This window comes from Borostomias antarcticus (genome assembly GCF_949987555.1).
Source record: "Borostomias antarcticus genome assembly, chromosome: 24".
Lineage (NCBI taxonomy): Eukaryota > Metazoa > Chordata > Actinopteri > Stomiiformes > Stomiidae > Borostomias > Borostomias antarcticus.
In genome coordinates, this window is record NC_140257.1 from 11,855,121 (window position 1) to 11,878,584 (window position 23,464).

Here is a 23,464-nt window from a genome sequence, read left to right on the forward strand (position 1 = left end):
CTCAACAAGGTTTGTCTCTCAAACCATTAAATTAAACCCAGTTCAATTAAAATGTGCTTGTCAATAAAGGAGTAAACTATAATGTGTTGAAGTGAGATGCTTGTAAAATGTAATTCTCATTTACAGGACAATGTAGGCTGTTGGACGGGACTGTGCCATTCCACCTGGGGCATACCCTAACTTATCAGAGCCCACTTCTCTCTCGCTACTTTACCATTTGTTGACAGGTCAAGGACACGGTAACAGCCCATGAGCTCCCTCTTCAGTAAACAGAGGGAACAGCAGCCCATAGTGCTCAGGGTAGGGCTATTTGCCTATTTTAATGTGCAGAGAGAAATTGAGTTTAATAAAACGCATGCAAAGACATTCCGTTTTTTTTATTATTAACATCTGTATATTTTTGGCAATAAAAACATTAGAATGAAAGAACCACATACTGATGTTGACATTCCAGCAGCTAATACTGCAGAAGATAAAGAAAAATACAAATTGGGCTATTTTTGTAGAAGTCTTGGGTGTCTGGGTAGGAAGGTACAATATGCTCAGAAACTAAGCCTTTGCCTCTTTGAATATAGACCTTCACACAAGAAGTCAAGCACCAAGTCAGAAGTGTAGGACTGACCTATGCACTGCCTGTATCCCAAGACATCTCTGCCCCACACACTAGATTGGTCTGAGCCAGGTAGAACCGGAGGTTACCGCCAACTTTCCTATTCCAGCACAATGAGGCTGGATAGGCAGCCACCGTTTGGGAATCAGTAGAAACAAAGCTGGCTTGAGATAAAAAGCAACTTACTTGTATGTTGATAATTAGAGCAATAATATCAAGTTTTCAGCAACAAAAGGAAGCATCTGTGCACACGTACGTTTCAAAACTGTCTGAATGCTTAAAACAAGAGAGAGGAAACTCAGATTAAACTTTCACTTAAAAAAAGAAAGCAAGAAGCTGAAAGAAATTACATTAAATAAGTTATAATCATTTCACCAGTTTGTATGTATTGAAAGTAGTAACTATGTACAACAGTTTCATCATGTATAATCTCTCTTCCATGGTTCACATAAGGTTTAAACACTTTCCATATTACCTAGGCAAAATCCTAGCTCCACAGATATGAACAGGGTGTTAGTAGTCACATAACAGTCCATGGGATTCACAGGAGTTTGATTTCACAAAGCATCTTCCGTACCAAGGCAAATAGCAAGTTAACACAGTAGTCAAAAGAGTTCCTAGTGAAACAGGGCTGTCATTTCATCACAAAAATGACTCTCTGTTGTATAAAAACATGACAATGACAATGTCCCCATAGACAATAATAGTGGGGTCAAGTTCAAAAAAATAACAACAACCAAATAGGGCATAGCCAATAAAACCCCCTTTGGATGGGGAAAACTAACCATATTACCAGATTTGAGGTCTGGCCAGGTGCCAAACAGACTGAGCCAAATCATCTCCAGCCATGTGGCAGTAAAGCACACTGCTCCAGTGACCTTTCACTTGGAAGTGTAAAGGAGTCCCGAGTGCATGTGGGAGGAACATGACCTCTTGGCACTCTCACACGAGGACGACTCAGCCTCTTGGTTCTGTGGGCTACTATGGAGATGGAGGAGAAGTCAGCTTCACAGTCGACATTCAGAAGCGACGGATCTCTCTTCAGCGGAGCAGCCCATGTGGATGTAGAGGATGACAGGCAGAAATGGCTCTTTCCTCCTCTCCTCGCTCAGTGTATGTGACTATAGCTTGATGGCTTGGAGGATGTACTTATCCTTCCATCTCTCTCTCTCTCTCTCTCTCTCTCTCTCTCTCTCTCGGCGTCTCAGTTAGTTTTGGGGTAGATCTTCTCGTAAAAGAAGTTCTGTGCCAGCAGGTAGAGCTCCCCGTCCTTCTCTCGGACGGCGTGGGCTCGGACGAACTGGAACTGCTCCAGGGCGAACTCGTAAAACTCATTCTCCATCTTCCAGATTGCAGACTGCTGCAGTTTGGCGATGGACTCCTTGGTGGGGGGCTTCTTCTCGCTGGTCTTCCTCAGGTGAGACTTCTTACCTGTGAGGGAAGACATTACAAGTTACAGGCTGTGCAGTGGCACTAGTACACCCGCTTTGTGAAAAGCAATAGAAATCGGTCTCAACAGAGAGCAACGGTCATAACAGAGGTCCCGAATCCAAATGTTGTTTCAATTTAGCATGTTTTTTTATTTATTTTTTATTGTATTTTTGTTATTACAGTTTGCGGTATTGTAGCATGCAGTACCTGTTTTGTACAGCTCGGTGGCGCCCCTGAAGAAGCGCGGCAGCGCGGCCTCTAGCATCATAACAAAGTCCTCCAGTTCCTCGGTGACTCCTACCAACAGGTACTCATTCACCAGGTTATACTTCGCCTGCTCCAGAGCCCAGTGACTGCCAACATTCCTGCAGGGGGGCGGGGGGGGGGGGGGGGGGGGAGGGTCCACGCAGAAGAGAACGGGGATATTGAGGGAGGGAAGGGGAGGTTAAGAGGGTGGAGGGTGTGGCCGGATAACAGATTGAGGGGGAGAGGGGAGGGGAGAGGAAAGAAAGAGTAAGGAGAGGAACAGCGGAGGCGATCGAGAGGGATTGTGGGATTGATGACTCTCATCAGATAGAGGGAGAGCGCCAAGGCTGGCGAAGGCATCAGCTAAACCTTGAGGGGATGGTGCACAACAGCAGCACCAATGCTCTAAGAATTGCAATGGGAGTTCTCAAATAGAGAGTGCATGGCGGTCCCCCCCCCCCCCAGGTGCGGGACAAGGAGGACGTACCAGCACTCGGAGTAGTGACCACAGAAGAAGGGGATCTGTAACCAGAGCTTCTCTGGTGCACAGTCTGAGCCTCCCGCAGACACACACTCGTCAAACGTCTGAAACACACGCAGAGCACAGGCAGGGTAAATAAAAACATCCAGTAGCACATCAAGCTACGGTATAGAGATAAGTTAACAGTTGCGGCCAGGGGTGAACATTAACTTTTTGGCTCACAGTGAGTCACCTGCCAAGGGGACTGTAGATGGAAAAAATCTACAGGCCAAGTTTTTTTTCTTTTCAGATAGCCTTCAAAAATCTAGTCCCCAATTGCAAATTTTACCTGCATTTGGCCGGTGGCAGGTGTTAATTTTCAGCCCTGGTTGCGGCACTTTACAATTACATTAAGATTGACGTATAGAATCTGGATTTACTGTATCAAACAGGGAGCCAGCAAACAGGTTATTTGTTGAATAAATATGATCTTTAGGGTTTTATATACTGGAGTGTGTGAGTGCAGAGGACTGTGATAAAAGCAGCACACCTTCTTGTCCCCTTGTTTCCTGCGTCTAAGCCCTGGCCTGTAGTCGTCGCCGAAACGCAGGAAGTAGTAGTAGGAGACCAAGCGTTCAATAGGGTCCCGGATAACGTTGATATAGATGGGCTTATTCTTCACCCCGAACCTGGGTGTACAGAGTGAGGTTGGGTCAAAGAATGATCACGCGATAACCTGCATCGCCACAGAGAAATCCCAAAATGATTCCGTTTCTGATGTACTGATCTGGCCCATGCAACGTTATCGTGCAGCTGTATGCGCTCCTCTGACTTAGAATGACCACTAGAGGGAGACACCAATGAGCACCCTGAGCAGGGTGGTAAACCTTGACATGCAGCTCTCACTTGGTGAAGTCGAGGAAGGACACGTGTCCGTGGTAGATCGCCGGCTTCATCTCCCGCCACGACGTCACGTTCTTCACAAACCGCACCTGAGGACGGACAGACAGACAGACAGACAGACGGACAGACGGACAGACAGACAGACAGACAGACAGACAGACAGACAGACACGACAGACAGACAGACAGACAGACAGACAGACAGACAGACAGACGGACGGACGGACGGACAGACACGACAGACAGACAGACAGACACGACAGACAGACACGACAGACAGACAGACACGACAGACAGACAGGACAGTAAACATCTGAGCAGAGTTCTTCGTCTCTGACCAGACCATCGTCTCAGCTCCCACACCTCACTTTACAACTCGTCTCCAGCCTCATGGTCTGAAAAATTGCTAGAATAAACTAGAAATGGTGCCCAGAGAGCACAGGCCTCTGCCCCTGAATGCATTTCATGGCTCTGTGCACACCAAAATTGAATGGGTTCTAAATTGGTCCATGCTACATCCCTCCACCGGGTTACAAGAAAAGCAGTTTTTGCGAGGTGAAAGCTGGCTGTGTTTGGGCGGCCCGTGGACCCGACTCGTGCTTTGGATCTGCACCAAAATTTAATGGCTTCTAAGTTGGACCATGCTACACCGTTCCGCTAAGTTTCGTGAAAATCGGTCGAGTCCTTTTCGGACTTGCCAGTGCTCCATCCCTCTCCATGAGGCATTGACCCTCCCCTTCCCTCAAGGGAATTAAAAAGCAACACTTCAGGATTAAGAGCAGGTAACCTTTGACCTCCTCTGGGCCGTCCAGCCTGACCCCTCACCTGGTCCTGCATGGACATGACGGGGTTGTTCTTGGTGGTGTTGATGTGCAGCACGTGGAAGCGGTTCTTGGCGCACAGGTCGTAGGCGATGTTGGTGAAGGAGGTGCTGGCCGTCTTGGGCACGCGGTTGTAGACGACCACCATGTCCTCGCCGTCGCCCCCCGTCGCCGACGGCGCCTCCCGCTCTCTCAGGCCTTCCTGCGTGTGCCGCTGCTCGATCTCCCGCACCTCGTGCCTGGCGATGGCCCGCTCTACCGTCCACACGGGAGAGAAGGGGTTAAAGGGATAGTTCACCCACAGCGCTAAACACATTAAGCTGAGGGCTACTTGTGTATTAGCTTTTTTATTGTGGCCCTAAACTATTCAAGACACTGTAATTAAATGTTCATGCACCCGCTAAATAATGCATTAAATCCCTCTTTCAAAGGGCCAACAGCGTCACACTGTCTGCTCTGACAAGTTTTCTGTCAAAACCTCGCTCTGAGCCACGACTACCAAACTGGAATAATGTTGAATAAATACACAACACAGGAAGCTGTCTCACGTGTGTCCCCCCCCCTCCGGTCTAAATCTGCTCCAGCCTGACTGACGGTGACAACAATGCCTTCCGAACTCCGCCGGAACACAACCGCGAACGTTCGTGTGATCACGCAGCCGAGGCCAGACTGAGACGCAGACACACCGGCAGCTGGCACCGAGGCGCAATTAAGATGTCATCTGCGATCGCGCCGCCATCTCCCCTGCACACTCCACCCCCGCATCCACCCCCCCTCCTGTGCTCCCGAGCAGCTGCTGATGTCCTACCGATCAAAGCTGGCGCTCGCCGCACGCTATAGCAACTGGAGCCAGCCGTCTGTGAGCCAGCGGGTGTGACAGGTGGCAGTCAATTGCGGCCGTCAAAAGCCGCGTGGCTAATTGAGGCGTCCGCCCGCATGCTTCAGTCTAGAGATGTAACGGTATGAAAATATCACATCACGATTATAGCGATCAAAATTATCACGGTTATCAGTATTATCGCGTTACTGTTAAAATGTGCTGAAAATGTTCAAAAACGACTGATGCACACACTGAAATCGTTTCACCAAGTTTTATATTTAAAACCACAAATAAAATGAGCAGCTCTGCACTTTTTATTTGTTTAAACATTAAAATAATGCGTCTGGGAGACTGTAGCTTTTGGTTGATGCTGGACAGTAATTACAGTGCGTTTTTCAAAGCATGGTAATCAAACACGGTTTTAGTGATCATTTTATCGCGATAAATATAATCACATTTTATCGTGGTTTACCACTAAACCGGTTATCGTTACATCCCTACTTCAGTCCAACACAAGCAGCCGTAAAAGTGCTGCTGTGATATGGAATCATTGCGTCTTCGTCTCGGAAGCCTCCGCAAGACCTGGTCGATTCCTCGAACCTGGCCTCGGAGACGCACTGCCTACCCCAGCCGCTCTGCCCACCCTCGCACAGCAGGCCAGGCCGACTCGGGTTGGTTGCGGGCGCAGGGTGCTCCGAGCCAAAAGCAAGCGCAGGGCGGAGGGCTTTGCTGTAGTAGTCCCTTCTCTGTGTAGAACACGCTCAGCTCAAAGCAGGGCGCCACGCACACTTAAGCTTAATGGTCCCCTATGAGGTCACTCGGTTTACAGGACAAAGGCCGTCTCTGTACCGCTGAATCGCGTCTGCCACACACCGTGTCTCTTTTCACTTCCCGTTTCCCTCGGCGCTGCCTTTTTAATGCCTAATTATGGCTCACGGAGGGAGACACAGCCTTAAACACGGCAACGACTGCACGGCTATTATTTCCCAAGACCCCCCCCCCCCCGACAAAGCTGGAAATATTTGCTAAGGCAATTTCGTGGCTGACCAGTTAACCGCTTCAAATCATCATTCATATTCCCCGCCAAATCCGCAGATGTGACAGGCCGTCGTGTATTATGGCCCTCTCATAAGATCTCATGGGATAATAAAAGAGGGAGAGAAGATGATCCCTTCTCCAAGCAGCTCATAAATCCATCATACTCTGCAGCTCTCCATCCCTGAGCGGGTTAGCCCTCCGAGCCCAAGCCCAGGCAGTGGGTAATAGAGATTGGCTATCGCCAGGATGAGAGGTATACGCCATGTATGGTTCTGCTTCAATAGCGCTGGATTGCAAAATCAATGGAGGATGACAGGGAAGAGATCTAGGTCGCTGCTGTCGAATGGTGCTTCTCCCCCCATTAATACAGGCTTGGATGCAGGGGCGGACTGGCCATCGAGAGCACCGGGAATTTTTCCGGTGGGCTTGCGCGCCAACTGGCCTGCCCCCCCCCCGTCAACAAATCGCGCAGCCCCCCCTGCCGTCAACAAAACGAACCTGAAGGTGTTCCATCTCACCGCGTCGGCTCGGCTCGTGGCCTGACTGGGGCTACATTTCCCAGCATGAAATATTCACCCAGTCCGGCCCTGCTTGGATGTGTGTGTGGGGTGGGGGGTGGGGGTTGCGGTGGTTGTCAAGGGACAACACACACCTACATAGCCTACTCATCACAGTGTGAGTTTGTTTACCGGAGTCGACGTATCCGCTGGTGCCGATGAACGGCAGGTGGAGCGTGACTAGCGGAGGGGGATCTGGGCACGAACCGGAGCCCCGCGTTGTCATTGTTCTGAACGGCGACGTCTCAAATGCGCTCTAACAACAATCCACAATCAGGCTTTCAATTGCTGCCCGCGGCAACTGATAATTCAGAGAGAGCCTACGCGCCTAGTTTGTGACTGTACAGAGAAATCAATGCTCTCAAATATTCAAAACAACATAGAGACGAATACACTGAAGCCAGTGTCTATTCGCCGATGGGTGACACAGTGACAGTCGAAGCCACGAGCAGCCGTTCTCCATTCAGAACCAGATCTGTTTTATCTCATTGCCTTTAATCTCTTTTACACAGGCACACATGACACTCACGCAAACACGCATGCAAATCTTCGTCGTCTTTAGTGAGATCCGACGCAGAGTTACAATTTAATTCCTTTAAGTGCTCTTTTTAGGACAGTAGATGGGGGGGGGGGCTTTGTCACCGAGGCACAAATGCTGCATTGATGCTCCATGAAAGCTCTCATTCACATCCAGCCAGCCAGCTGAGGTCTAGACAGCTGGGGAGAGTGGAGAGGAGTGAAGACATGGACCAGAGAGGAGATGAGCTCAGTGAGGCCGGGTGGTGGAGAGACAAAGCCGGGAATGAGAGCTGACAGTCAGATCATGGTTCATGTAGATACCTTCCATCAGCGTCATGGTCAGGGGGGACAGAAACACGAGTCCACTATCCTGGCCCTCACTTCCCTCGGTCTCCACATGCCAATACAATACCGGGTGTGGCATTTGGGGATGGGCTACGTATATTGGGATTAGGATTTTAACCAAGCCTCTATATTGTCAGTGAAGACCGTGAAAAACAGGCTGCTTTTAAAAAAAACAGTAGAGAAAACATAATTTTCAGTAAAGAGAGATAACTGTCTACAGTCAGTTTTCAGAGAAGTCAATTGACGAAGTGTGACCTGAATTACTTATTTGGCTACATTGAGTATCACTGTGGAGAGGAAGTTAACTCTGAAGACTTCATAAGAGACCTCCTACAGATGATGCCAATGTCTTGTCAATACGCCAAGTACATTAGCATAATGCAAGCTTACGCAAAGGAGACAAGCTACTGTAGGCCAAGGCCTAGTCATAGTAGCCCTGCTGAGTAGCTCTGAAGTTTCTCTCCCCAATCAAAGCTCATCATATCTGTGTGACAGGTGAGTGAGAGCTAGGCCTGCAGTCTGTCTGGGCCTTCAGAGACTGGCAGTTAGAGGAGATTGTAGGGCAATTTACACCGATGGCAGATTCTTAGCACTGATACATTACATTACAGTCATTTAGCAGACGCTTTTATACAATGCAACTTATAATAATTGCATTAAACATATAAAGTCAGTGTACTACTACTCACCAGAACTCAAGTGTATCTCCTGTCTAAACGATTGACTAACAGCATCTAGTGCTAAAGGCAAAGTGCAAGAGTAGCAAACTAAAAATACAATACAGTAGTGCTTAAGAGGGAGGATCCTGATTCCTGCTAATACTTCTTGAAGAGATGAGTTTTGAGCCTGCATCGAAAGATAGGTCCTGACGTCCGTGGGCAGTTCATTCCACCACTACGGGGTCAGGACATAAAAGAGCCGTGACCGTGTTGATCGACCGCAGGGGCCTCGGTGTGACTGGGCAACCAGTTGCCTTGAGGTAGCAGACCACTGTTTCCCCTACCATTGCCTCGGGGGGACGGCCTGCCCCCCAACGGGACCTCCCACCGCTCCTGAAAGACCCCAAAATAGCGGACTTTAGCAAATAGCGAAAATTAGTATTGAGGCTAGCAGACATTTTCTGACTGGGAGTGAGAGATGATGAAATGAAAATATTTTCTGTTGCTGTACCAAGCTACATAAGTAATGTCACCACAGTTTAGTCTCTTTTCTAAGGGCCAAATCCAAGAAAGTATTGCGCGGCTTTTGCTGCGGAAAAACCTGTACAAATGACACAAAAAATAGCATCCAATTCATAAAGCACACGCAAAGGGTGAAAAGTATTGCAAACTGCACCGATGAGCAAATAGCTTCACGGCTGTGCCAGGCTCATTTGAATGTAAATTAGGTGCTTCTGTGCAAAATTGCTCCAAATAAGCCTTGCGTCTGATCCACAAAGACCATGAGCTAACTGCCTCACGCGGTTAGAAAGGTATTAACTGCAGCAGTCAGCGTGCACTCTCTCCTTCTGTCTCATTGATATTGGATGATATTAAGGGCAAAAAATATATAGAGAGGGATTTAAAAACAAGTCCAGCCAGCTGTGATGCACAGAAACAAATATAACTGATATTTTCTGCAAAAAAGTGCGGTCTGTCTTTTTCATTATGATCCAATCTGTGTTGAATCTGTATATGGATAAAAGCTTGAAACACTGGGGAAAGATCTGAGTATATTCAAGATCTTGTATCTATATACAAGAACAAATTGCAATCAGCTGGTGGTAAGTGCAACACATATAAGGGGCTGACATGCCAGGGCTCTCCAGGGATCATGGCAGCAGTTATTGTAGGGAGGGAGCTGTTCCTTTCATTGCCCTGTACACTAGTACCAGAGTCTTAAACTGGATGCACGCTGCTACAGGGAGACAGTGTAGGGAACGGAGAAGGGAGGTTGTGTGGGAGAACTTGGATTGGTTGAACACCAGGCGAGCGGCAGCTTTCTGGACAAGTTCCAGGGGTTTAATGAGTGACACCAATTATTCCATGCTTTGTTAAGAGAGGCTGCTCTGTCAGGGTGAAGAATTGATTTGACCAGATCTCGTCTTGGCAAGTCATTGACTAAGCAGGGGCATTAGCCAACATTTCCAAAGCCGTCAGTTCTAAATTTTAAAAAGAAGGGAAAGCATCATCTTTCCCTACATTCCCAAGCAGACTACATCTCTGCACTGGCCTGTGAGCGGCTCAAGATTCCCCAGGCAGAGCTGGTTGATGCTGCTAGGGAAAGGGATGTCTTGGGCCCCCTGCTGGAACTGCTGCCTCCGCGACCCGACCACGGATAAGCGGATGACGATGGATGGAAGCATCATCTTATCTCAAAACAGTCTCTCCCGAATCCCTGTCACCACAGAGCTCGCTCACAATACTGCCTGCTCTCTGAATCAAAAAACAAATGCCACTTACATAACGATGGAGATCCAGTTACTACTACAACAGCCCAGATATCCTACTGGACTCTAACAGATACAGATGGTTAATAATGCAGAATAGACAGAAGTGCAGGGAAAACATGCGGCACTATTCATACCTGTATAACAATTTTAAGTGGGTGGACAGGTTAATAGAACAACAAAAAGCCCAATCAGAGAATTCAATACCCAAAAGTATGTCAGTAGGAAATTGGTTAGATTTAGGCTATAAAGCAGGTAAGCTAATACGATATTCAGACTTCCTCATGGTCTACAATAGTCCTCAGTTCCCCCAAGAACCAAGTCCCTGCTCAGTCCTTCCCTAGGTAACTTTAATCTACTGACTGAGAACATGATCACGAACAAACGCCTGGAGGACGCCGAGTGACACGTCGCCTCAGAGCTGAGATGGCGTCCCCGGGGAGTCTGGCCGGCGTCTGTGCCAGCAGCGCACACCGTGCCGGGGAGGAGCACGTCGGCGCGGCAAAGGCCCTCGGGGGCAGCCGGGCGGGCGGTAGAGAAACTCTATTCTTCCTGGTTTACACTGACGTACGAGATGTGTTGTAACAAACAAGATCAGGAGACCAAGGCAGCACGGCCCATCTCAGCAGTGTTGGCGGGTGCGGGTGTTAAAGGCATGCAGAGAGAGAGAGAAGCCAGAGCAGTTCCGCCAGGCTCTCCTCCACCCTTTCTCTGAATAAATTGGTTCTGAAATGTCACAGGCGTGTCTCCTCTCTCTTTTTGCAAAGGCTCATGATTTGGAACATCCGGGGGATTAAAAACTCCTGTGTTGAGGGCAAAATTAATTATCTCTCTCTGAAGCAGGAGATATCCACATTTCACCCAGCCATTCGCCAGCTGTTTGACCAAAGGGGATTATAATCTATAATCTAACAGCAGCAGCATGGCTGACTCCACGTAAAAGAGCTGCTCGTGGCCACTGACTGGCAATGGAGGCACTGATGAGCATCATCATCATGAGCGACTACGCTAGAGGAGGCGGGCTTCTCCTCATCTTAGCCTAATTCTGAGAGAGTTGATTAGTGTTATGAAGCCATTGTAATCCGTCTCGTATGAACAGCCCTGGGGAACTGACACCTGGTTTAACGCCTGCTTAACCGCCTCGACCGCGTCATTCATCAGAACCCTACGAGAGCGACAAGGGAGCACTGGCAGCCGGGAGAGAGTGGTCTCAATTACATCTCAGGAGTGCTGAACAGTTCATAACACCGAGATTAGCCTCTCCGTCATTTACCCGCAACTGCACGAGGGATGGCCCAGCTTACCCAGCTCCGCAGGAACACATTCCTTGTTAAGTGCATGATTGCCAGCGCCATAAATATAGTCTGTCAATTAGGTGCTAGCACAACCACAGCCGAGGACATTAGCACTCTCTTTCCACACCAAATCCATTCCTGACACCTGTGCCCCCCCCCCCTCCGATGAGTTCTCCTCCATTAGCCTCTGAAATGGCATGATTCAGCGCTGCGCTGTCGAGTGACCGACCCTCTCTCTGGGCCAGGAGATGCTGAACCTTCAGTAGTCTCTGCGCTGAACGCCCACCGACTGACAGCGAATGACTCAATCCTCTTTATAGCCCTCAGGGAGGCTAAAAACAGCACTTCCTTGTCCAAACGGGTTCAAAGGCAATTCGAGTGCTGTGGACTATTGTGAGAGAAAGAGAAATTGAGCTGAACTCTGGGTGCGAGCGGAGCGTTAATGTCAAGTGGAGGGCTTTAATCTGCTCGGGCCTATTGGCCGTTCATTAGTTTGACCAAAAAACAAACTGTAACAGAGCCGACACGAAGAGCGTGGCACCAACTTCTTTGATAAACATTGGCTGAGCTTGCTGAGACATGGTGGAGAGGGCTGGCGTGGTGCTGTACTCCAGTTACAAGGGTCGTGAGGTGACAGGTTTATAAACAAGGTTTCTATTTGTGCAGCTCTTAGCAAAGCATGACTCTCCTCTAGAGTTACAGCCAAGCACACTGTCAGCCCCACGATTTACTAATGCCTTAGCACCTTACGTTACTCCCCATTGCCTGTGCTACTGTTGACCTAGCATTTGGCCACCATGGGGGGAGAATGTTGTCAGACAATATAAGAGGCCTCCCACAGGAAACAGATCACCACGGGCATGGAATGACTGCAATGTAGAAGAGTTTCATTAAGCCCCTGACGATTGTTCTGGAAGCCAATCGCAGCTTGGCTTCCCTGCAGGACATCTTAAATTGGAAAAATGATTTTCTCCCTCTGTGTGAAATAATAAGAGACTAAAATAGAAGTAGAAAAAAAGTAGATACGAGAAATACATAGGAATTGGTAGTGTAAATAAATAAGGCTTCACAAGAGTCTGTGAGAAGACGTGTGGACAGGACATGGGCAGGACGGACGACGGGCCCGGCCAGCATTTGATCTGAACACCCAGGGGACTGTCTGTCATGTCACCCTTTTCAAACCTCAAAAGCTATTTGGCTATGCAGCACATAATTCAGGGCTCCAGTATACAGACGTCTGCTCCCTCAAGCCATCAGTCAGAGATACTGCCAAGTCAACAGATTCTTGGTTGGCTGTAAGAGGAAAGACAGGTCCTCAGGTCTGGTTTCATATGATTCTGCAGCCTAACAGCATTTGGGATTTTCAGTCTAGTATGTAACCAGATAGGCTATGCATATCTTATGCAGACAACCCCTATATAAGACAACCACAACATTAGGTCTAAAGTAAATTTATGTAATGAGACAAACCATTAGGCTTAGGCCTACAACACATCGATGACGACTGTAACCTGACCGCCCTGTGAACCTACAACCTCCTCTGTCATAAGGTCTGGACTAGTCTAGGCCCAATAAACAGACCTGCAAACTCTGGAGTAGTGAAAAAGGTGACGACATACAAAACTAAAACCCTCTAGATTCACTGAAACTACCATAGTTAACATAAAAAGGTGACTGTAGCCAAAAGGTGACAAGTTTGCAGGTCTGAATAAAAGAGGTGTTCAGAATTGTTGCCCCACTTGGATTTGATTCCGCCCTCATTCCACAATGACGGGATACCCGCAATGTCCCAGATGTTTTGAGATTTAAGAGTGCCTCTAATTGGTTTTAAACAAAGACCATTACTCAAGCGACGGGACCAAGTGTAGCCCATTCTTCCTGGAAAATGTGGACTATAGCCTAGGCTTCTCTCTGTGAGGTCTTACAGACAGCGTTTGACCTTATCAATGGTTCAAGTCCCCTACAGCTACATACGTTACTGTGTTAATTTGCAATACTATTGCAATATTGATTAACCATTATTGATTTAGTAGCTACTATCACTTAGGAGCAAGCCTAAACATTTCATGGCATTGGCTATACCTGTATGATACGTAGGCTATGTGACAAATAAATCTGACTTTAACCAAAAAGGATTCTGCATTTTCTCTCAAAACCAAGCAGATTCTCGCCATCGCTCAAAACATGTGTCAAGACTGGCTTTCCCAAACAAGAGCATGAAACCAATGTGATTGTGATTCTGATCTGAATGTGTTACTGTCTTCTCTGGAGACGCAGAACTCTTGAGGGAATATTCTGCAGTAGCTTACAGTGCTGTCTGTCTTACCCAGCTTTCCTCGGGACTCCTCCAGCTTCTGGATTTGGTTTTCCAAGAAGACCATGGCCACGGCGAATGCCAGAAGCGCCAGAAGCTGAAATTTGGGCGGCATGATAATCCGTAATAGCCCCATCAAACAATCCAATTATAAATAGTCATTCCATATTTAGAAATACAACAAAAATAGGCAGTGTAACGTTGGAAATTAGCTATACGGCGAGCGGGTGTCTGTGCATGGTGGCCCTGAATTTCCAATGATGTTATCCAGTGATCAGATTCCTGGTCCGAGAGTAGAATACTCTGACAAAATTGTTTGCTTCATAGGATAATGCACTTTCTTTATAATAAACAGAACAAGACCCTAATCCATTTCTGTTTGACGGGTCCCTCTAGAGTACGAAAGCACCAGTTCAGAGGCTTGTGGTCCTCTGCCTATGCGAATCTTCCTCAGCAGCAGCAGTCTTGTCCAGTTCAATGTACTCCACACGCAGACTGTCTTCTACGGAGGAGCTAGTCAAAAAGCCATTGGTTGCTCTAGCAGTCCGCTAAAATGGTCAGGGTTTTCATTCGTCGTCAGCAAACGCCCGTTTACACGATTGGACACTTCTTTTCGACTCCTTCGAGGTTGGCGACAGTGGGCGCTCTTCACTTTCGCCTCAGGTGTAGCTGTAGAATGTACAGTCAAAGAAGAGACACCAAGGTGACCCTGTATGAAGCCAAATTAATAATAGATTAAAAAATAAAGAATTCTTACTGGAAGCGGGTTATTTACGAAGATATGTATATGATGTATGTAAATAAAAAATAATAATTGTATAATGTATAGAAATATCTGAAATAATATTCACAAAACAACTAAAAGAGATTCAGGCAAGTAGCCGAGAGACAGCATCGCTACAAAACGGGTCCTCAACCTTCTCTCTCAACAAAGCGTCTCCAAAATGTCGGGGGAGGTGTATCTCTTGTGGCTCCTATCGCTTATTCAAACCGTAAGTTAATAAACATTGCTAGGCTATGTTCAAATGTTATCACAATGCTGCAGATGCATTAGAGACCTATTTATTAATCGGTTTACCGATAGCTTGATGTTGTCGTCCGCGCTAGACAACTTCATCCGAGGGAATGACGTGGCCAAGTTGCTTTACAAATCTCCCCTCTTTGATTTCGTTTTGAAGATGACGTTGCATTAAGCTTCGTCAATAAAATATATGATTATGGTTTGGTTACAGTATGTAACTTGCTTGCGAGCTGACTGCATAAAGCTAACGTTAGCTGGTTATCAGACTAACGTTAACCCGAGCTACTAACATCACCGTTAACGTTACTAAATAATTTGGCTAGCTGGATGGAAACGAAATCGAAACAATATCAAGGTAGCTGACGAGACGATAGCTCAGGGTCTAAAGTAGGCCTATGCTTAAAGCTTCTGCCAGCTTGATTTGGTTGTTGACGCATAAAAATCAAAGCATCAATAACTGGCTTTGATAGTGGATAAGCTAATCGAAGGAAAGGCCCTGAGGGGGAGTGGAAGAGATTATCTAAAATAAATGCGCTCACACCCACAACCCCCAGCAAACACGGAAGCTACATGTAACATTGGATTGAAACTACTTGCTCATGTGGGAATGATGCTGTTGCACACCACTCATTGATCAGTGGCAGGGTCATCAATTGAGACCAGTTAAACATTCAATATGCCACCCGAGTAACCCATGTGTCCATCCCTCTTCCCTGTCTCTTCTCAGTTGTCTGCGTATGGAGCAGAGCTGTCCTCGGAAGCATGCAGGGAGCTGGGCTTCTCCAGTAACCTCCTGTGTAGTTCCTGCGACCTACTGGGCGAGTTTAGCCTGGGCCAGGTGCAGCCTGTCTGCCGGGAGTGCTGCCAGCAGGAAGCCCAGATGGACTCCCGGAAGGTGAGAAGCGTCATCATTCACTTGGCTCTGTCTGCGACGTGGCCTTCGTGTCACAGAAGAAGGCTGTGGCTACATTTAGTCCTATCACGAATGGTGTTGCAAGGAACGGCTGGCTGCTGAGTAACTTGGCTATATAGCCTAATGTTTGGGAAGATGCACCACTGAGAGTGGACACCTGTTGTGTATATTTGTTATTTCATTAACCTTTATTTAACCAGGTTTAGACCCATTGAGAATAAAATCTATTTTTCAAGAGCTACCTGGCCAAGATTGGCGGCAGTACAACCAGTGTCATACAGTACACACATTTAAAACAATAGATCAGATCAAAAGTGCCATATAGTAAAAGTCCAGGGAAGCCAGAAAATCCTATTCCAATTAAAACAATTACAATTATCTAGTCTGTTTCAATACATTTCACCATGCCTAAAATTAATTTAGAGTGATCCTGGAGTTAAAGTTGATTTTCCAGGCTATTTCTGGTGCAGAAAACACAAAGGCCTTCTTTCCCAACTCAACTTATTGCGAAATGTCACGTAACAACCCATGCCTGGCGTGCCAACAGTGCCATAACGTCGCTCTTGAGGGTATCAACCCACTCAAACTTCCCTGCAGCAGCAGCCAAGACCTAATATACAGACAATACTACCACGCAGCGAAGTGCAAAGGAAATCTACTTTTTTTTCCTTGATTAAGCCTCTTGAGTGCAGTGGTATCCTAGCAACACTGTCTTGGAAAGAGAGTCCTGACTGGGAGCTTGTGTGAGCAGCACACCTCATTTCACATCTGCATTCATTTTCATTTTGCACTGCCTTAATGCCTTCCCCTGAAAATGTCACCAAATGCGTCGAGCCTCTGCCCTTTCAGTCTGTATGTTTTCCACGCTTGACATTCTGCTGCATCATTGAGTATTAGAAATAAGACCGTGGAGGCCACTGTCACTCTGTATTGAGAATTGGTTTAGCATGGCCTTTCATTTGGCTGTTTCCTTCTTTTATCTAAAGGCTAAAATTACTGTCACTCATGTCACATTAGTGTAGAATATCAGCATTGACCTAAAGCCTTTCACGCCTTTACTGTGAGGATTTACGTTAAGTGTTCCAGAAATGCTATAAATTCTGGTAAATTAGATGGAGACTTAAAAGTTAATATATAAGGGACAACGTACGGCCAGCCGGCTTCGCCTCGGGGTTCCAAATGCACTGTCAGACTCTTTCTCTATGACCGGCTGACTCTACGCTATCCCGCTTATTACACGGCTCCTTACCAACCATATTAATAATAAGACTACACCTTTTATTTCGCCAGGGAAATGGCTCCGTGTGCTTGGGCAATGGGCCTTTTCAGAGATTGAACATAGGCTACAACAGCCAAGCTGTTATAGTTTAGAATGCTCAAACTCTTTGACTGCTTTCAGCTGTCACCCATAGACATATATATATAGGGCCTAATGTGTTGCCCGTAGCAGCGGTGAATATTGCGCTTGTCCAATCAGAATCGGGTATTTCTGAGAGCTGTGCAATAAATAGAGATATTGAGCACACCTGTAACTAAATATAATGGTTGTAGTGCAGCTTGCGCATCAGTTAGACTACACCCCATCTGAGGCTGTGTGACCACACCCAATCAACAGAGCTGGGATTTTGTGCAGTCTGTTGTGAAAAAAGGATCTCCGTTTTGCTTTGCCTGTGTGTAATTTAATTTGTGCCCCCCCTCTTTTCCCAGCCGCAGAGCAGGCTTGAAATACTGCTGTGACACTCCAATTTCCTCTAAGTTATTGTATATTGGTAAGGAGGTTTGATTAGAACTGCGTCACAAAGCTGCCATCTGTCAGACCTCCCCCATATGCCCAGACTCCCAGTTTAACGACCCTGAGAAACAGCCCGGGCATGTGTATGAATCACACTGCCTGAATCAAATTACCCCAGCTCACAGCCACCAGGCGCTTTCTGTGTGTGTGGGCATTAGGGTGAAGGCCTAAGAATTAATAGTCTGTGAAGATGTCGTGGTGTTCTGCTTTTCTTAAGAGAGTCCGTGTTCATTTTGTCAGCGAGAGGAGGCGATCATGAATCTTCTGCTTAGGCCTGTTGGTATCGAGTGTAGGAAGCATATTACAGACTATCTGGGAGTCTGTTTTGGGAGCCACCGAATTGATGGGTGTTAAGATGCCGGCGTCGGCAAGCCACACCCACATTCCTGATTTACCGCAGGTCAGCGTCTCATGGGTGTGTGTGAGGAGTTGATGATGGAGTTGTTTGAGTTCACAAATTGATTTGTACAATTTGAGACATAAGCAAGCTCCCAGGGCCTCCTTAAGACTATAAGATTAATGTGGAAAGACAAGTTAGACTAACTCTCTGCTTTCTCTCTGTCTCTATCTATCTCTCTTTTCAGCTCTATCCCGGGGCCATCCTGGAGGTCTGTGGATGAAAATTGGGGAGGTTCCCCCAAGTCCAAGGTGAGTTGTTGTGGGGTCTTCTGCAGACCACCCATCTTGGCTGTGTGAGGTTGTTGTTGCAGCAGCCTCTCTTGAGTGTGATGTGACCCCCAGGTCCTGCGCCATATGGTGCTGTTTCTGTTTGTTTGAGGCAGCTGTGCACTTATGTTCACAACTGTGCTGCCCTGTAACTAATACACTCTCAAGAACGAATCACAAACTGTCAGTATTTACAAGCGTTGTAAAAAATGTCAAATCCCTTAATTTGTTACACCTGCAACAACGCGGTTTCTGTCTCTACAGCTTTTGTCAGGAGTGACAAGCCGAAGATGTTCAAGGGTCTTCAAATTAAGGTAAAGATGAAGAGTTTTACTCCTTTTTGCCCCAGTTAGCCGATTGCTTCCTAAAACATAATAAAGGTTATTTTGCTCTGTGCATTTAGCTAGCTATTCAGGCTGTTATGAGATTCTGGTCTCTCTTCTCGCCTCATCTCACCTGGGGAAATTGCTCAATTATGCTCTCTCCTGGCATAACAGCGCTTACTATTGTGCTATATACTTTGAAGTACATTGTTTAAACTCATTATACACAGACAGGTCCTCATATTGGCTCTAATTTAGTGCTTGAGCGGAAAGGGCTTATATAAATACAATTTATCATTGTTTGTATTGTGAATGTTCCCCTGTGTGTGTTTTGGGTGCAGTATGTGAGAGGCTCAGACCCTGTACTAAAGCTATTGGACGATAACGGGAACATGGCTGAAGAACTCAGCATCCTCAAGTGGAACACAGACAGCGTGGAGGAATTCCTGAGTGAGAAGTTGGAGCGGATATAACATCCATTTCTGTCTCGCTGTCTCATTTATTCATTGGTTGGCTAACTAGACAATTTTTACACTGTTTGGAATAGATTGCCGAATTGTTGAAGAACTACACTGCTTTTTTTGTACCTGAAAACCATAAACCTGGTAAATGACGAGTCTGTTAGATTTTTATCAATGCCATCTGTGCTGCCATCTGTGTAAGGCATGGTGGCTTGTTACTGATCAAACTGTTCCAGATACCTTAAAACCAAAACCAAACTATCTAAACTGGTGGTCACCATTATTACTTGTTGAATGAATTAAGATCGAAGATTAGACCAAGAGAGACTAAAATGATTCTTGCTGCTTGTCACTTGATTTTTTTTTTTCTTAGCTGCGACCAGCTCACTGTCGGTTATTTGGTCCACAAAAATGTCCATAAAAATTGTCTGGCTGCACATGCGTGTGGTTGGAGCGAATTTGTGCTCGTTTTGTTATTTGTTGATGTTTATTTTTCCCCTCCTATTTGTTTGATATCCCTGTATCGTTATGGCAAATTACTTTAATGGTGTTAGCAGTGGGATTATTGAATTGTGGGGGATCCTAGTGGCTCTCCACATGCATATGCCTATGAGCAGTACACGTTTGTGAAGGCCTTACAGTAAACCAGATCTGGAATGTGAGGTCTGAAGTCCCTGTGTGTTACTCTGGTATCTTGCTGTGGGCAGAGACTGGATTCCCTTGTGTGTGTGATATTGTATGGAGGAGGGGGAAATATGCAACAATGAAATAAACCGTCTTTCCTGATCACTTGTTTGTGTTCTCTCTTATGCAATGTTATGGTGGAAAGGGAAGTTGATCCAGAGTAAGGCGGCGGCCTGCGCCCGAGCCTTGAAGTGAGCATTCCACAACAAGAGATTTCAGACTCGAAATATAATAAACCTAATCTGATTTGAAGCCCAATAATAGAACACTCCTGCCATCTAGTGGTAGGAAAAGTTATAACGGGCTGATTTAGTAAGGCATAACATTTTGTGGGAGGTTATTTCACAAGAGTGAGACATTCCCACCACTCCAGCCAGGGCCAAAAATCGGAAATATTTATTTAGGAAATTGAATTGTACAAATTATGATAATGACACAAGCTAAAAATAGAGTAGCAAAGTCTATATTATAAGACCATAATTATCTTATCAGCCAGTAAAAAATATCAAGACTCCCACTAAAACAATAGAATACACACATTTACATAACATCATGTTCTAAAAATGCATGAAAAACATATCTTGCAAGCCTGTATGATATGAATGGTAAATAGACTGCACCGCTTTTATCCAAAGTGCTTTACAATGGCAATGAAAAGTGGGGTGTTTCTGAGCAGAACGTGATGACTCAGAGTTATACATATTTCTGGTTGTTACTCTTCCCGGTCGTCTCTGAGTGATGGTCGCCATACACGGGCCTGTTGTGGGCCTGGGCTTTGTAGGCCACCTCCGGGTAGCTGGGAGAGCACAAGAACACACGGCTTTGTGGGTATGTCGAACACAATTCAATCCAAAACAGCCAAACAGCTGAATTACATGTGAGCAGAAAACAGGATGTGACTAACTGACCTTGCTTTGTCAGGTTGCAGGCCTTTGAAGGCCACGCACTTCAGGATCCCTCCCACCAACAGCACACCCCCGCCTATCCAGGCTATGAAGAGGGCGGGGCCAAATGTGTACCTAGCACAGAAAAAGCACAATCCAGCTCACCAGGGAAGTGACTCACTCCACCCACCCTCCCCTGCACTATGCACTTTATGCCGTCACCAATCCTACGCCTTGAAATTCAAGTGGGGGAGTATGCGTCAGGCAAAAGAGCAGAGAATGAGACACAGGAAGTCCCTATGACACTACTATGACCAAATATAGATAATGAAATATAACCGTGCGAGAAAAGCTTTCCTTACCTGGGCACACCACCCATGCCCATGCCCATGCCCTGCTGCAAGCCCATGCCTCCATAGTTTGGGTTGTAGCTGGACGCCATGAAACTAGCCACAACCTGGTTGGCATAAATTGAAGCTCCGGCAATGGCACAAATACCTGTGTGATATAGAGTCAGAGGGCAGAAATTATGTGTGTGTGTGAGTGTGTGTGTGTGTGTGTGTGAGAGAGAGAGAGAGAGAGAGAGAGAGAGAGCTAGCACAAGGAAGAAGATAGAAATCTCTTTGTTGTATCTACATCCACAAGTCTACATGTGTTTGTTTTGACATAAGTCAACCGAAACTGCAACAGTTACGCTGTATAACTGATAACAAGCTAAAAGTCAGTGAGAGTTGAGAGTGATAACAGTAGATCTGGGTCCAAAGGCTATTTGAAATTCATTTATTCATCTGTGCTAGATTGCTCTTGGAACCAATAATAGGCTGTTCCCCAAAATTCAAACCTCACCCAACTGACACTCAGGGTAGACTCAGACAAACAATAAAGTAGCCTAATGAAAGGATTTCAAATAATATTTGGACTGGTAAAGGTCTTGATAACAGAGGTTCCGTTTCAAAATGCCAATGTCCACCGTTCTATTTCCTCAGTAACAAACAGTACACATGCCTCTTCCTCTTACCAGAGATGATGAACATGAGCCCACCAGTGAGAGTCATCTTGGCTTTGGAGGAATCCTCCATATTTCCCATGTTGAGGCACTTCAGGGAGAACAAGGCTATTATTGCGCCAATAACACCCAGGACAACACCCACGATCATCAGAGCACGCACGGCCTGGAAGGCACCTTGAGATCAACACAGATCACCCCAGACAAAAATCAGATACAAGTCTACTACTACCTCCCTGAGAAACAAATGTACTGTACTGTACATTACATACATGTAAGTCAAATATAGTGCCACTATATACTGTATGTACTTGCCCATCCATTATATATACAGGTATATATATATATATATATATATATATATATAATTAATATAAATATGTTTAAGTATACTGTATACATATGTAAGTTACATGTATATAATATATGTATAGATAAAAATGTTCAATATACATATATACTTTCAATTATACACAGTATATGGGATTTCAAGGAATAAGTGAAATGTATTTTTTTTTATTTTTTTTTATCCTGTGCTCATTTTGCCACTGATAACAGTGTTGACTGAGCTTGGGCCTGGCAGAGTAACCATTGTCCGCTGGTGCTAAAACCAATAGCAAGGCGGGGAGGGAGGGAGTTCATTTTGGGAGAGTGCTGATACTGAAAATGCGGAACAATTTATTAGGCACATTTATGCACACACAGACATACACCAATGTTTGCCATGTCTCTCCTATGATGTTATTAGCCTCTCTTACTCTGAAAATGTAATTTAATGTTATTTATTGCTCTATAAATGTTCTTAGCCGGTAGACAAACATACTCCAGGAGCTTGCTCGATCGCCTCGTTGAGAGGGGTCAGGGAAGAATTTTTACAGCTCACTTATCTGGCCCCCGGGTGATTACTGTTTTTTTGCTTCCCTCTGGAATATGTAGGGGTGGGATGTCTGCCCACCTCCCTTGTTCTCTGTAAAGCGCATTGTGTTGCCTCTGGGTATGAAATGCGCTATATAAATAAAGCTTTGATTGATTGATTGATTGATTGAATAACTCAGAATACATCCTGTTAACGTAGTTAAACTGTTGAGCCTTGTTGGCTTGTAAGGTTGAAAAAAGAATGACAGAAAAAGACATACAGTATCTACAGTACTTCATTCAAAAATGTACTTGACTGATTCTACCACAATCTGCTGTGATCTAATTTGCTCTGCAAATGAGGTGGCCTCACCTCAGAGCTCACCTGAGTATAAATAAAGGTTTCAATCAATCAAAAAACCTACACTGTCTGTACTGTCCCATTCACATGGGTGCTGGGCACCCCCTCAAGTGTAACCCTCGACCCCCGGATCAACCTATAACCTCACTCTCAGTTGAAGGATTGTGACGGACTGCATTCAAGTTAGTCAACAGACATGAAGTGAGTTAACTGTTCAGGACTTGAAAAGGGCTTGACAGACGCCTCCTTGAATAGAAACGGAATCGACCTGAGCCAGCTGACCAAGCCCCAGTCCTCTTACCTGAGAAGCCCAGTAGGCCGTAGATGGGCCGACATTCAGTCAAGCCCGCGGAGCTAGTCTCGCAGTTCTGCCAGAGGCCCTTGTACGTGTACACCGACGTTATCACTTCTCCCTGGCGGTCCTTGGTACTCCAGTTGTTCATGGCTGTGGCGGCGATGATGAAGGCCGCACCGATCACCCCGAGGATGAATCCCCCTGTCTGGAGAGCTGTAGGAGCCATGGTCTCTGCAGAGTGAAGCGTGCGTATGCTTGGGTGTGTGTGTGTGTGTGCGTGCGTGCGAGTGGTATAAGAACACGAAGTATGAGAGAGGCGGACCACACCGAGGGCAGCGTTGAGGCTGACGTGGATCGGGGCGGAGCCGCTGGGCTTCACCCGCCTCAAGACACGGCACGGCCCAGCCACGGGCACGC

General features: G+C 46.2%; 3 protein-coding genes across 3 annotated transcripts; 1 reads left to right on the top strand and 2 right to left on the bottom strand.

The window, feature by feature from the left end:
- Positions 1-378: 378 nt before the first annotated feature.
- On the bottom strand, positions 379-14,207 carry hs2st1a (heparan sulfate 2-O-sulfotransferase 1a). Its single transcript, XM_084458072.1, has 7 exons — positions 13,799-14,207; positions 4,475-4,725; positions 3,654-3,739; positions 3,298-3,436; positions 2,775-2,872; positions 2,249-2,406; positions 379-2,041 (listed from the first exon to the last, which is right to left on the bottom strand). The coding sequence occupies exons 1-7, from the start codon at positions 13,920-13,922 to the stop codon at positions 1,815-1,817; spliced, it is 1,083 nt and encodes a 360-aa protein (XP_084314198.1). The 5' UTR covers positions 13,923-14,207; the 3' UTR covers positions 379-1,814.
- A 517-nt stretch (positions 14,208-14,724) lies between these two features.
- Positions 14,725-19,748, top strand: selenof (selenoprotein F). The gene is made up of 5 exons (XM_084458092.1): positions 14,725-14,778; positions 15,535-15,702; positions 18,097-18,160; positions 18,443-18,492; positions 18,843-19,748. The coding sequence occupies exons 1-5, from the start codon at positions 14,731-14,733 to the stop codon at positions 18,972-18,974; spliced, it is 462 nt and encodes a 153-aa protein (XP_084314218.1). The 5' UTR covers positions 14,725-14,730; the 3' UTR covers positions 18,975-19,748.
- A 485-nt stretch (positions 19,749-20,233) lies between these two features.
- Positions 20,234-23,312, bottom strand: cldn18 (claudin 18). Its single transcript, XM_084458096.1, has 5 exons — positions 23,054-23,312; positions 21,549-21,713; positions 20,893-21,028; positions 20,555-20,665; positions 20,234-20,442 (listed from the first exon to the last, which is right to left on the bottom strand). Exons 1-5 carry the CDS (start codon positions 23,271-23,273, stop codon positions 20,340-20,342), a joined length of 735 nt encoding a protein of 244 aa, XP_084314222.1. The 5' UTR covers positions 23,274-23,312; the 3' UTR covers positions 20,234-20,339.
- Positions 23,313-23,464: the final 152 nt, after the last annotated feature.